Source organism: Pteropus alecto, unplaced genomic scaffold (genome assembly GCF_000325575.1).
Source record: "Pteropus alecto unplaced genomic scaffold, ASM32557v1 scaffold98, whole genome shotgun sequence".
Lineage (NCBI taxonomy): Eukaryota > Metazoa > Chordata > Mammalia > Chiroptera > Pteropodidae > Pteropus > Pteropus alecto.
The window spans coordinates 17,406,112-17,417,622 of record NW_006443570.1 but is presented as its reverse complement, the minus strand read 5'-3'; the positions used below and the strand labels follow the sequence as shown (position 1 = coordinate 17,417,622).

At 47.9% G+C, this 11,511-nt stretch overlaps 1 protein-coding gene across 3 annotated transcripts in view; it reads left to right on the top strand.

The window, feature by feature from the left end:
• TMEM98 (transmembrane protein 98) overlaps positions 1 to 11,511 on the top strand; it is a 12,306-nt gene continuing 795 nt past the window's right edge. The window contains exons 1-8 of one of the 3 annotated variants that reach the window (XM_006924966.3): positions 1 to 316; positions 1,835 to 1,913; positions 2,906 to 3,086; positions 4,284 to 4,415; positions 5,395 to 5,428; positions 7,561 to 7,676; positions 10,133 to 10,192; positions 11,475 to 11,511. The exon at positions 11,475 to 11,511 is cut by the window's right edge and continues 168 nt beyond it. In XM_006924966.3, coding sequence (XP_006925028.2) covers positions 209 to 316; positions 1,835 to 1,913; positions 2,906 to 3,086; positions 4,284 to 4,415; positions 5,395 to 5,428; positions 7,561 to 7,676; positions 10,133 to 10,192; positions 11,475 to 11,511 — 747 coding nt within the window. In that variant the 5' untranslated portion in view covers positions 1 to 208. Of the gene's footprint in view, positions 317 to 1,834; positions 1,914 to 2,888; positions 3,087 to 4,283; positions 4,416 to 5,394; positions 5,429 to 7,560; positions 7,677 to 10,132; positions 10,193 to 11,474 lie in introns of all 3 variants that reach the window. The other 2 variants (XM_015599368.2, XM_006924965.3) reach the window with 2 other exon arrangements.

Here is an 11,511-nt window from a genome sequence, read left to right as displayed (position 1 = left end):
TGGGTCTCGGAATGACTGCCTCCCAGCTGCCCAGGCCTCCCGCAGCCCCAACCCCCTGCCCGCCTGGGGGCCTGGTGGCGACGGCGGCGCCTGGCAGCTGGGGATTTGGATGCTCGGCTGGGGTCTCCCCCTCCCGCTCCACCGCCAGGGGTTTGGCCGCTCCGGGGGCTTATCTTGATTCCTTCGGACAGCCCAGCTCCTTCCCGGCATGCCCCGCTCGCCGGAGCCGCCGGGGAGTCCCGCGCCCGGACTTTGCCATCGGCAGGGGGCCGGCCGCAGGAGCACCGCGGAATGCATCCTGCAGACGCAGCCTGAGGTGGGTGAACCTTGCCGCCCTGGAGCTGCGAGAGCGGGGCCCCCGGGCGAGCCGCCCAGCCGGGTCCTTCGGGAGGGGCACGCTGGGACGGGCGAGCAGGGTGCGGGGAATCGGGGCGCCAGCTCAGTCGCTGTCTTGGGGGAGGGGAGCCCCGGTCTGGCCGCCGCTTTGTTGGAGCCGCGGTGCCAGCGCGGGTTCAGTCTCGGTGCTCACAAGTTGGGGAAAGTTGGAGCTGCGCACCCGGGATCTCTGCGCGGCGCGCGGCGCGCATCGGGGGGGTGGGGTGTCCCTCTCTGAGTCCTGGGTGTTGACGTGGGTTTTCTGGGTGGCCAGGCGGGGGGAAAGAGGTGGGGTCTTGGGTCTGTATTATCCTTTCGGATTTAGAACCTAATAGAGGGGAAGGGAAGGAGAGAGAGGGAGAGAGGGGGAGTGGAAGGGAGGGGGAGAGGGGGAGAGGGGAGAGAGAGAGACAGAAACTCATCTTGAGACACACAGAAACGGTAAAAACGGTAAAAGAAACTCATAAAGACAGATCACACAGATCACAGAGACAGACAGCAGAAACTCACAGAAGGCTCACACACACTGGGAGAAACACACTCAAATGGACGGGAAGACAGGAAACAAAGAGGGTGGTCTTGGAGGCCATGGGGGCGGGGAGAGGGGCGAGGAAATAGAAGGGGAGAGATCGAGGGAGGGGGAAAGAGGTGGGGAGTGGAGAGGAAAAGGGGAGGGGATGGAGAGATTGAAACGGGAAAGGGAGGAAGGAAAAAGGACTAAAGGAGATAGCCCTTTAGAGAGGGACTGAGAAACTGAGAAACTCTGGAGAAACTGAGACAGACCCTGAGCATTAGCCCTGCCAACACCGCTACACCATCAGAGGTACAGACGTGAAAGAGACCCTAGCCTTCTCACTCTTGCGGGCAAGTGAGTTCCAGGTGGGGGAACGGTTATGTGAGACCTCTCTGAGAGGCCTCCCTGGCACTATGAGCCAGCGAAGTCTCCTGCCTTGTCCACCTGGCAAACTCCTACTCATCCTTCAAAACCCAGCTCACGGCATCACCTGCCTTGTGAAGAAGGCTTTCCCAGAAAATGTCACGCAAGCACAGTTATTCTCCTTTCTGTGTACCTCTGCATGTGGCACAGGCAAATGGAGTTGAGGAGCTGGGCAGGAGCTAGACAAGCAGACAAATAGCAAACATCCATCTGCTTGTCTACCTTTCCCCCAGCTCCTCAAGGTTTGGGACCCATATCTTATTTATCTCCAATCTCCAGAATCCAGTGCTTGGCCCATAGTAGATGATCAATAAACACTTATTGATTGACACTGGGAACATTTGGACCCTCTAAGATGTTGAACATAGAATTAAATACAAATAGAGGAGATGTACCATCCTGTGTTCATTTCTTTAATAAAGGAAAAGGAAATTTGGGTCATGACATAAAATGCTTCTTGCTTCTCTTCAGGCCCTCAGGTCTCTGCGGGTGACTTGGGGGAATCCTTTTTTTTTTTTGCAGGTGGAGAAATTAAAGCCCAGAGAGGGGAGGAGACTTGCTCAAAGGGACACAAGTGGGAGGCCTGCAGTGAAACAACATTGTGAATACATATTTCTCTGAGATGCTCTTGGTCCTCTGTCCTATGAGTTTATTTTATCATTAAAAATGATATTTAATTTTTTTATTTGTCAATTTCAGTTGACATTCAATATTATTTTATATTAATTTCAGGTGTATGGCATAATAGTTAGACATTCATATAATTTACAAAGCGATTCCCCAGATTAGTCTAGTACCCACCTGGCACTACACATAGTTATTACAATATTATTGACTATATTCTCTATGCTCTTCTTTACATCTCTGTGACGATTTCGTAACTACCACTTTGTACTTCTTAATCCCTTTACCTTTTTCACCAGCCCCATGAGTTTAAAATAGGTGTCAAAGAACCTTCTGAATGAAAACAGGCAATAGGCATTGAACACTAATACCAGTTTTAAGTTTCCAATACTGACAATCAAAACTTTTCTCAGAATTTTTAGAATTCTCTTTCCTATTTAGAAAGGAAAAGGAAGATGAATGTTCATCTCAGTTTAAGTGGCTGAATTTCTGCTTCCCAACTATATAAACTTAGATAAATTACTTAACGTCCCTGAACTTCAGTTTTCTCAACTGTAAGATGGGGGTAACGATACCTACCTCATAGGACCATTAACGCACAAAGTGCCTGACACCGAGGAGGCACTCAGTAAATAGGCTTCTGCCATTCTTCGGAGGTGGTATTCTTCCATGCACTTACTGCAGATGTGAAGACAACAGTGCTAATGAAAACGTTTATTTTTGTCCTAAGACAAAAGTCCATCCTGGTCCGACTGGGGAGCAAACTCTTTTAATAAAGGAAAAGGCAAATTTGGGGCATGATATAACGTGTCTCTTGATTCTGTTTAGGCCTTCAGGTCTCTGCAGGTGATTTGGGGCATCCTAACTCCCTACTCCCGCCCTTCTTCCCTCCTTTCTCCCCCCAGCAGGTAAGACCCCACTGCCCCACTCTCTTTTGCTGCTTCTTTACCAGGCCTTCTGTCTTTCAAGCTTCAGCCCATGCACGGGATGTGACCGGGACTGAGGGCGCCACCAGAACCATGGAGACCGTGGTGATTGTTGCCATAGGGGTGCTCGCCACTATCTTTCTGGCCTCGTTTGCAGCCTTGGTGGTGGTTTGCAGGCAGCGCTACTGCCGGCCTCGAGACCTGCTACAGCGCTATGATTCCAAGTGAGTGGGCCCCGGGAGGGGAAGGAGGAGAGAGGGTCTGTGCCCTGGGGCTCCAACAGAAGAAGAAAGAAGTTTGGTGCCCGGGAGGTCTGGCTCAACTTTTTAATCTCTAAAATGGTACCTAAAGGCTGTCTTTCCCGATAAAGGCCTCAGAGCTAAAGAATGTTACTTAAGCCCCCGCAACGTCCTGAGCTACCTCTGACTCTGTCTCTGAACTAATGAGAAAGTAACTGAATGTGTTCGCCTAGCATAAAGGTATGGCCGTCTATCCAAAACTGGCTCCTCATTTAGCATCTGGACAAGCCATATCCCTTTCCAACCAAAAAACTCCTAGGAACAGAAATCCGATGCCTGCACTCCAGCCACACATCTAAGCAACAGACACGTGGTGGTGTGAAATCCCAGCATAGGACCGTCTCTGTGCAGATCTCTTCGGGGTACACTTCATGTGAAATGTATTTTGTAAGCAAGATTCTATTTTCAGTTTAGGGGTGTTTTAATCGATAGATCCTTAAGGGACCATGGCCCCTAACCCTTAGTTTCTCTTGCCTGTCTATCTGAATCCTATCAATGTTTCTGTGAGTGGTTAATAATTAGTAAATGCCCACTTTTATGACACAGGATAGCTCTGCTATTGAAAAGAATGCTATGGTGCCTCATGTTTTAAAGAACCCCGTCGTAAAGTAACAAGCAGTGTTACTTCTCCCACTTCTCCAGTATAACTAGAAGGGGGTAGGGTTATGGGATGGACGAAGGGTGGTTTGCAAGAGTGATTCTGCAGACCAGGTCGGGGGTACAGGTAGATCTGGGTAATAGGAATTTCAGCATCTCTGTAAAAGGTAGACTTGAAGGGAAGATAAGTTACAAAAGGATATTATTTTGTCTTAAAGAAACAGCTGTCACACATCTTAGTAATTACTGTGGTTGTAGCCACAATAATTTCTTTTTCTTAGTGGCTGATCTCATTCTGTGTCTTTTGTTTTAGTGCTCTGGCCTGCCTCCTTGACTTACTGTCTAGCCATGTACCCTGCCCATAACTGCAGTGACACTAGGGTTAGGTTTAGATCCAGGACAATTGGTCCCTGCTTTAACTTATTCACTCCCTTCATCTTTTTGGTGGATATGTGGGTCTCCATGAAGAGAGGGTCAGCAGCAGTCCTTCATCACGAAACCGCTTCCCTGGCCTTTTCCTTCCAGGCCCATCGTGGACCTCATCGGTGCCATGGAGACCCAGTCTGAGCCCTCTGAGTTAGAACTGGATGATGTTGTCATCACCAACCCCCACATCGAAGCCATTCTGGAGAATGAAGACTGGATTGAAGATGCCTCGTAAGGCCTTGGGGATGGTTTGCTTTCCTGAAGCCCCCTGGGGATGGTGACAGGGCTTCCGGTGCTGTTCTCTTGCTTCCTTTGCCAGAGCACTTGACTGGGCATCCAGGAGCACTGGGTCACTTTCTGCTCTTTCCCCTGCCTTCACAAAGGAGGAAATCAGAATAAGACATGACAGTATTTGTCCTGAACTCCCATTTTGTAGACCAGAACTCTGAGGTCTGTAGATGCGTGGCAAGAGTTGTTACAAAGTCACCCTGCTGTGCTTGGTTTTCTTTGGGGTGCCTATGAATTTGACACCCAGGCACCAGGGATAAAGCCCTTGTCTTCAGTGTCCTCGGGGATCTCTCCATCTACTGTAAGCCTCTATGTGCGCAGAAGTATATGCCATTGCATTCCCTCATCATGTAGTCATTCATTCACCAGGCGGATGTTTGCAGGGCATTGTGTACAGGGCACTAGGCCAGGTACTGCAGATATGGAACTGGTGGTGGAGACAGAATTCTACTCAATGCAGTATCTCAGAAACAGTAGGGGGCTCTCTGCACTGTGCAGTGGGCACATGGAGGAAGCAATGTCTAGAGTTGCCTGGGGTGGGGAGGTGGGGATGGATTTCATGAAGGATATCACAGAGGAGGTGTCTTTTGACTTGGGTCTTGAAAGATGAGGAGTTCACCAGACTGAGCATAAAAGGAAGGTTGTTCTGGGCAGAAGGACCCGTATCAGAAGCTAGAACATGACTTGATTGGTGGAGAGAAGTGCTAATTGGAAGAGTTGGTTGGGTGGGGTCCGGAGGGAAAGGGAAGGGAGAGAAGGTGCTTCCTCATGGACCTCATGGACTTGTTCATTTTAACACTGAGGCATTCTTGCCGTCAGGTGGTGTCCAGGTGTGTCAGAACTAGATGAGGAGTGGGGGTGATGACTGGAGGGAGGCGGGCCTGTAAAGGTGTGCACTGACAAATTCTTCTTGTCTCCCCAGGGGTCTCATGTCCCACTGCATTGCCATCTTGAAGGTAATGTTCCTTGATTCCCCAGAAGAAAAGGGGGTGGTCACTGAAGCACCCCTGTGCACAGAATGTTAGAGTTGGAAGGGGCCTTAGGGAGGGCGCGAACCCTTGCAAGAGGCCTTCCTTAATATGCCTGAAACTTGGAGTTTCTGTTGTTTACCTGCACTCCTGCATCCACGGTCTGCTATACTTCAGAATTCTCGAGGTCCTTTCAAAGGCTTTATTTCATCTGGTCCTCATAATACAGAGACCCGTGGGAAAGACCGCATAGGTAGTCACCAGCCACATTTTCACCAATTGCGCAGAAAGCTGTGTGCCTGAGACTGTGTAGCTGCTGAGGGGGCAGTGGGGCTTCCCACCGTCTCCCCAGGCACGTTCTTCCATCAGCAGAGAGCTCGGCCTCTACAGCTAATTGAGTTCTGTATCTGTACTTCTCCAATAACTAGAAAGTTCTTTACCGTCCCTCTTTGGCTGTGACAGTAGTCAGCCAAATGGGACAATCAGTGTTAAAAAAATCCAAACTATGAGCACTTCAACTTGAAGTCAGGGCCTTGAGGTCCCCACACTTCAGGGAGGAGGGGAGGGCCAGAAGCTGAGGTGGCGGGCAGGGCCAGGCTCTTCTAAGAAATTACACAGGCAGCTTCAGTTAGTTATGTCCTAAACACAGAGCATCCAGGAGGTTTTAGGTGTTGAGAGACTTTCAAGCCAAGATGTTTTCTCACACAGTTTTAATGCCTGCAGCCTCTAGGACTGGGTGGAAAATTGCATCTGAATTGCATTTTGGGTAATTTTTATAGTTTGGGGTAATTTTTATCGATTCTGCATTTGTTTTTCAATTCTTACTGGATCCTATCTTACCTAATAGAATAATAATAATATTGAAATATTTGGCCAGTTACAAATATTGTCAGTTTCTTCACTTCGGTAACCTGGGAAACCACACGCTTATCTTTTTGTCTAGTAATTATTCAAGATTTCAAAAAAGACAGCTTTATCTCTTCTTCACTGTCATTCAGTACAAGATATTAAAAAATCTTTCACCCCACCTCTTCTTCAGCTATCTCTCTTGGGGGACAAATAAATGCCTAGTAGGAAATCGTTGTCACAGAATCCAGGCTTATTATTTAATTCCAAAAAGCTCTTTGGGTATAGCTATGATTGCGGATAGAAGTAGGTATAATGTCTAGAGCAATAATGCCTTATTACATCTCCCTTCTCCTAACCAGATGTGTCCTGGCACTGGGTTTTGTTCCCTGCCCTTGCCTGTTAGGAACAATAAGTGGCATCTGAGATCCTGTATGAATCAGCTGGAGGGAGCCTTATTAGATTGGAATCAATGGTTCGCCCATTCTGGGGACCTCAGATCAAAGAAGGGGCTCTTACCTTCCTATTGAGATCTTAAGACGCTTTTGCGTGTCCACTTGCCCTTGAATCCCTGTGGTGGGGCCTCCAAGGAGGGGATTGGGCTTTCTCCTGGATAGGCTTTTGGGTTTCTTTCTGTCTTCTCTTTTCCAGCCCCAAGTATAAGGAAGGCAATGGAACTTCTTTGCCAGGGACAGAGGCACATCCAGGTGCTCACATCAGAGATGTGGAAGAGGGTAACAAAGCTTTGGCGTGGCCAGCACTGTTGGTGGATGATGAGAAAGGCCATGTGTCATAGTCTTGCCTTTTACCTGTCTCCTACCCCCAAAGCTGTTTCATTATCATCTTGAAATAAGTGCCATTTTAAAATAAGTGCTTAAAGGGAACAGTCGTCCTTTGTCCAGCCATGATTCTGAGGGCACCGCGAGGTGCAGGAATAGAAAGTAGATTTTTCCCCTTAAGTGAGAAGGTGAAATTAGAACACGTGATTTTTCTTAGACAGATGATTTTGGCTTATACTTCTTTAAGCCACAACCCTGGCCCTGATCTGAGTTCCTACCCATCCCTCCTCACCCGGCCATTCTCAGCTTTTGCCTCTTTCACCCCATTTCTTCTCACCTCTGTGTACTTTTCATTTCAATGTATCCATTAGGTTAGGGGGCCCAACTGTGGGATGGGACCCAAGGTGGGAGTCATATTTGTCTTTCTGGGGGTGGCAGGAGCCCTTGGGGGAGCTAGGTTATTCCTCATCACCTCTTTCTTCCTTGCTGCCTTAGATCTGTCACACTCTGACAGAAAAACTTGTTGCCATGACAATGGGCTCAGGGGCCAAAATGAAGACTTCAGCCAGTGTCAGCGACATCATCGTGGTGGCCAAGCGCATCAGTCCCAGGTGAGAAGTCAGAGCCTTGAAGTCCAGAGGGGAGGAGGAGGCCAGAAGCTGAGGTGGCGGGCAGGGCCAGGCTTTTCTAAGAAATTACACAGGCAACTTCAGTTAGTTATGTCCTAAACACAGAGCATCCAGGAGGTTTTAGGTGTTGAGAGACTTTCAAGCTGAGATGTTCTCACAGTTCCTGCCATCTCTAGTGTGCCCCCCTCCCATAGGTGTTTTGGGAAATTCCAGCATATAATAGTGCTGTCTTTTCTGTTCCTCAGATCCCACTGTGGCTGCTCCCTGTTTCTCAGTCCTGTACCAGCTGGGGCTGCTTTCCTTCCCTTTGCCACTCCTTTCTCCCAGGCTCTGGGCCAGTAAGCACATTTCCCACTGGTGCCCACACCCCATATGCAGTGACCTCCTGGCCATGTCCTGTCCTCCACCCGTATCTGTATTGGAGACTGGTTTGGGGGCAGCTGTCACCCGCTGCCTGCCTCATCCATGGCCCAGCCAGCAACCTCCAGGACTGGGTGGGAAGTGAAGCCATACATCATTCAGATCTCCCACATTCCAGGCGTCTGCAAAATCCCATGTGGGAGGCAGCCAGCAGATTGTAGTCAACAGCTACATGCCACTCCCCAACCCCCCAAATGTGGGCTCAATTTAGAGAAGAAAAATAAAACCCTTTTCTTAGAGAGAAAGGCTGTATTAAGTTTATGCTGTCATCTGGTGGCTGGTATGTGGATGTGCCTGAGTGGGGTGTTGTCCCTGTCCAGGATATTTTCTTCATCAGCACATGGCCTCATCGCTGGGAGGGTGACTCCATATCCTTGGTGGGAATAATGGCACCCCCTCTGAATTCCAGGGGCCCTCTCTTTCCTTGTTGCATGGCCTCGGGTAAATCATGATGAACCAGCCCTCTGAGAGAATATGGAAGAGTTGGTGCACTTGAACTCTGTCCAGGGAGTTCAGTAAGTTGAGAAAGTGGGAGAGACTTGGCCCAGAACAGTTCTTGGCTTTTTCTGGAGCTGTCCCGGGTGGGTGTAGCTATGTGACTCATATCAGCCTAGGTTGGCCTCTGGCCTGAAAGACCCTCTAACCCAGGCTCTGGGCAAGCACCAGACCTTCCCCTGGCCACCCATTATTGGTAGAGACTCTACATTGCTTATACCTGCTGGACCTTCATCATGCTTCCTGTCGCTTCAAAGAGCCACTCCAGGGGGGGCAGACAAATTCACGTGATACTGGGTTTAAGGCAGCACTGCCAGGATGGGGAGGAAAGAAGTTGAGATTCCTGAGGATGACTGAGGTCCTGGGTGATGAGGATGAGTCGGCGGTGCTAGAGCGAGGGTGTGGCCTTGCTCAGGGGCGGCCTGACCTGGCACTGGCTGGCCCATCCTAGCTCCAGGACTACCTCCAGCATGTTCTCTGCCATAATTCATTCTGGGTTCTTGCTTTGTCTTTTTGCCCTCACTCTTCTTTCTCCTTCTGGCCATTTTTGTCTCCATTGTTTTTCTCGCTTCAATTATTCCATATTGTGTTGATAGCATATTAGTTTCAAGGAGGGTAGCTTCAGCTCCAGGGCATTGTGGAGAAAGGGGCTGGCTAAGCCAGAGGCTGAGAGTGACCCTGCCTCTGCCTTTCCTCACCAGGCCCTCAGCTCTGAGACAAGAACATTTAAGGACAACTATTCTCAAGTGCATTTAGCAATCAAACAAGACATCGCTATTTTTTCTTCCTGATTATCAAGTGGTCCAAGACCAAAACTTTGAAATAAGACCTTATACCGTGCAAATCAGAATGAATTGTACCTTTCTGAACTAGATTTAAAAAATATTAACCACAAACTATACCATGTGTTAAAAGAGATACGATGGAACAGTTTGAACCCAAATTAAACTTACAGGTTTTGTTTTTTTTAAGTGTTCTATAGAACTACCTTTAACCATGGTTTGCTTTTTTAACACGAATATTTATTACAAGTAATAAATACTTGTAAAAATTAAAACATTGTAGAAATCGATTATCTGGAAAGAAGTACCCCACTAATTCCACCCTCTCCCAGTTTCTGTCGGTAACAATATTGAGTAGTGAGTGTTTCTCCAGACTTCTCCCCTCTGCATTTCATAGATTTTGTTTATTTATTTTTATGTACAGGGGATCGATCGAACTTTATATGTTGTTTGGCAATTTCTCTTTTTAATTTAGTAGTTTATCTATGTTCAAGATGAACATCCCAGATATTTGAATGTGTACTTTTTAAACCATTAATACCACTAAAACCAAACCAGAAAACAAAATGTTCTCTAAACTGAACCTGTAAAAGCTGTTAGGGAAGGAACCACTAAAGACTAGGGTTTAAATATCAAAAGAGAAGAATTGGGCTAAAGAAAGGTAGAAAGGAAGGAAGGAGTAAAGGAGATTAGAAGAGCAAAATACTGAAAACCCTTTGCCTCCCCTTTGCCTCCCCTCAGAGTGGACGATGTTGTGAAATCGATGTATCCTCCGCTGGACCCAAAGCTGCTGGATGCACGGTGAGAGCGGTGGCGTGGTCGTCCTTCTCTCCATGCCAGAGGCTCACCATGTGATCAGATCTGTGAGATCTGCTGTTGGGCTGTTGAGGAGAGGGCTGTTTTGCTGGATTCCTGGGCTGTCCTGGGCCTTGGGTACCATTCACTGCAGGGTGATTGGTCAGCCAACCAGTGAGCTGACACTGGCTGTGTGATCAAGGATGGTCCTCTTCCTGATACCTGGGAGAAGAAGTGAAAACTAGTTTAGATTTTGAGTTTTTATTGCACATCTGGCCACTCTAAGTCCTATCTGCTCCTTCCCTCCCTTCCATTTTTCCCTTCGCTCTCTCTGCTCTTTGGACCCTGGAAGCGGACATGCCTTAGCTGGCAGCCACCCACTGGGTCAGTGGGGCAGGTGGTGAGCAGGGCAATGAGAATGGAAGTGACAAGTCAGCTAAAGCTGTGCTCACCTTCCACAGGACATACCCAGGGACACCTCTCTCGGGGTCCTCCCCTAATACGCAGAGCATACTTAGCCTTTTGAGATTGTTGTCTTCGTGTGCCAGATGTAAACCCATTTTCAACAATCAGATTCTTTGTTTCTTGGGTTTATGTGACTATTTCATAGATCTGTTGTGTAATGATTGCCTGCTAGGCGGTGGTTTCTCTGGCCCGCCCCTATTTCTGCGCTGCTGTGTCCGTGGGCTAGTGATCATAATACATCCAAATGCATCTGGCACATTCGCTGTATAAAAGATATATTCACAGTGACTCTTTCAATACTGATTTAAAAAAACCCTCCTCAATTGGGTTTTCAATTAAATTTTTTCTTTTAGAGTAGGGTAAACCAGCCCTGGGCCTTATTGATTCAGAATCTATAAGGGATGCTCAAGGTGTGGATATGGATAGCCAATCTTTAAATGAGCAGCAGTTGGATGTGCTCATCCAATTTACTATATCCAAATTGTCCCACAAAGCACCCTTCTGGGAGAGATTAACAGGTATGCTGCAGAAAGTGGGCTCCACCTACTTAAATAAGCTAGTGAGACACAACATACTATATTCTCCCTTCAGAGCTTTATCATGCACATCAAAGGCTCTGAGAAGGGCTTCAGTTAACCTTGTTTAAATTAGCCATTCCCAAATTTATTGGAGCATGGAACCATCTTTAAATTACATGCTTACCAACCTCCTAGGGAAGGGACTCCAGTTTGGGGGACATTAGTCTAGAGTCTATCCATTCGGGCTTTGGTACAAAGTCCCTTATTTCCTAGGGAACCTGATCCTATTTTTTTTTTTTCCCTAGGACAACTGCCCTGCTCCTGTCTGTTAGTCATCTGGTG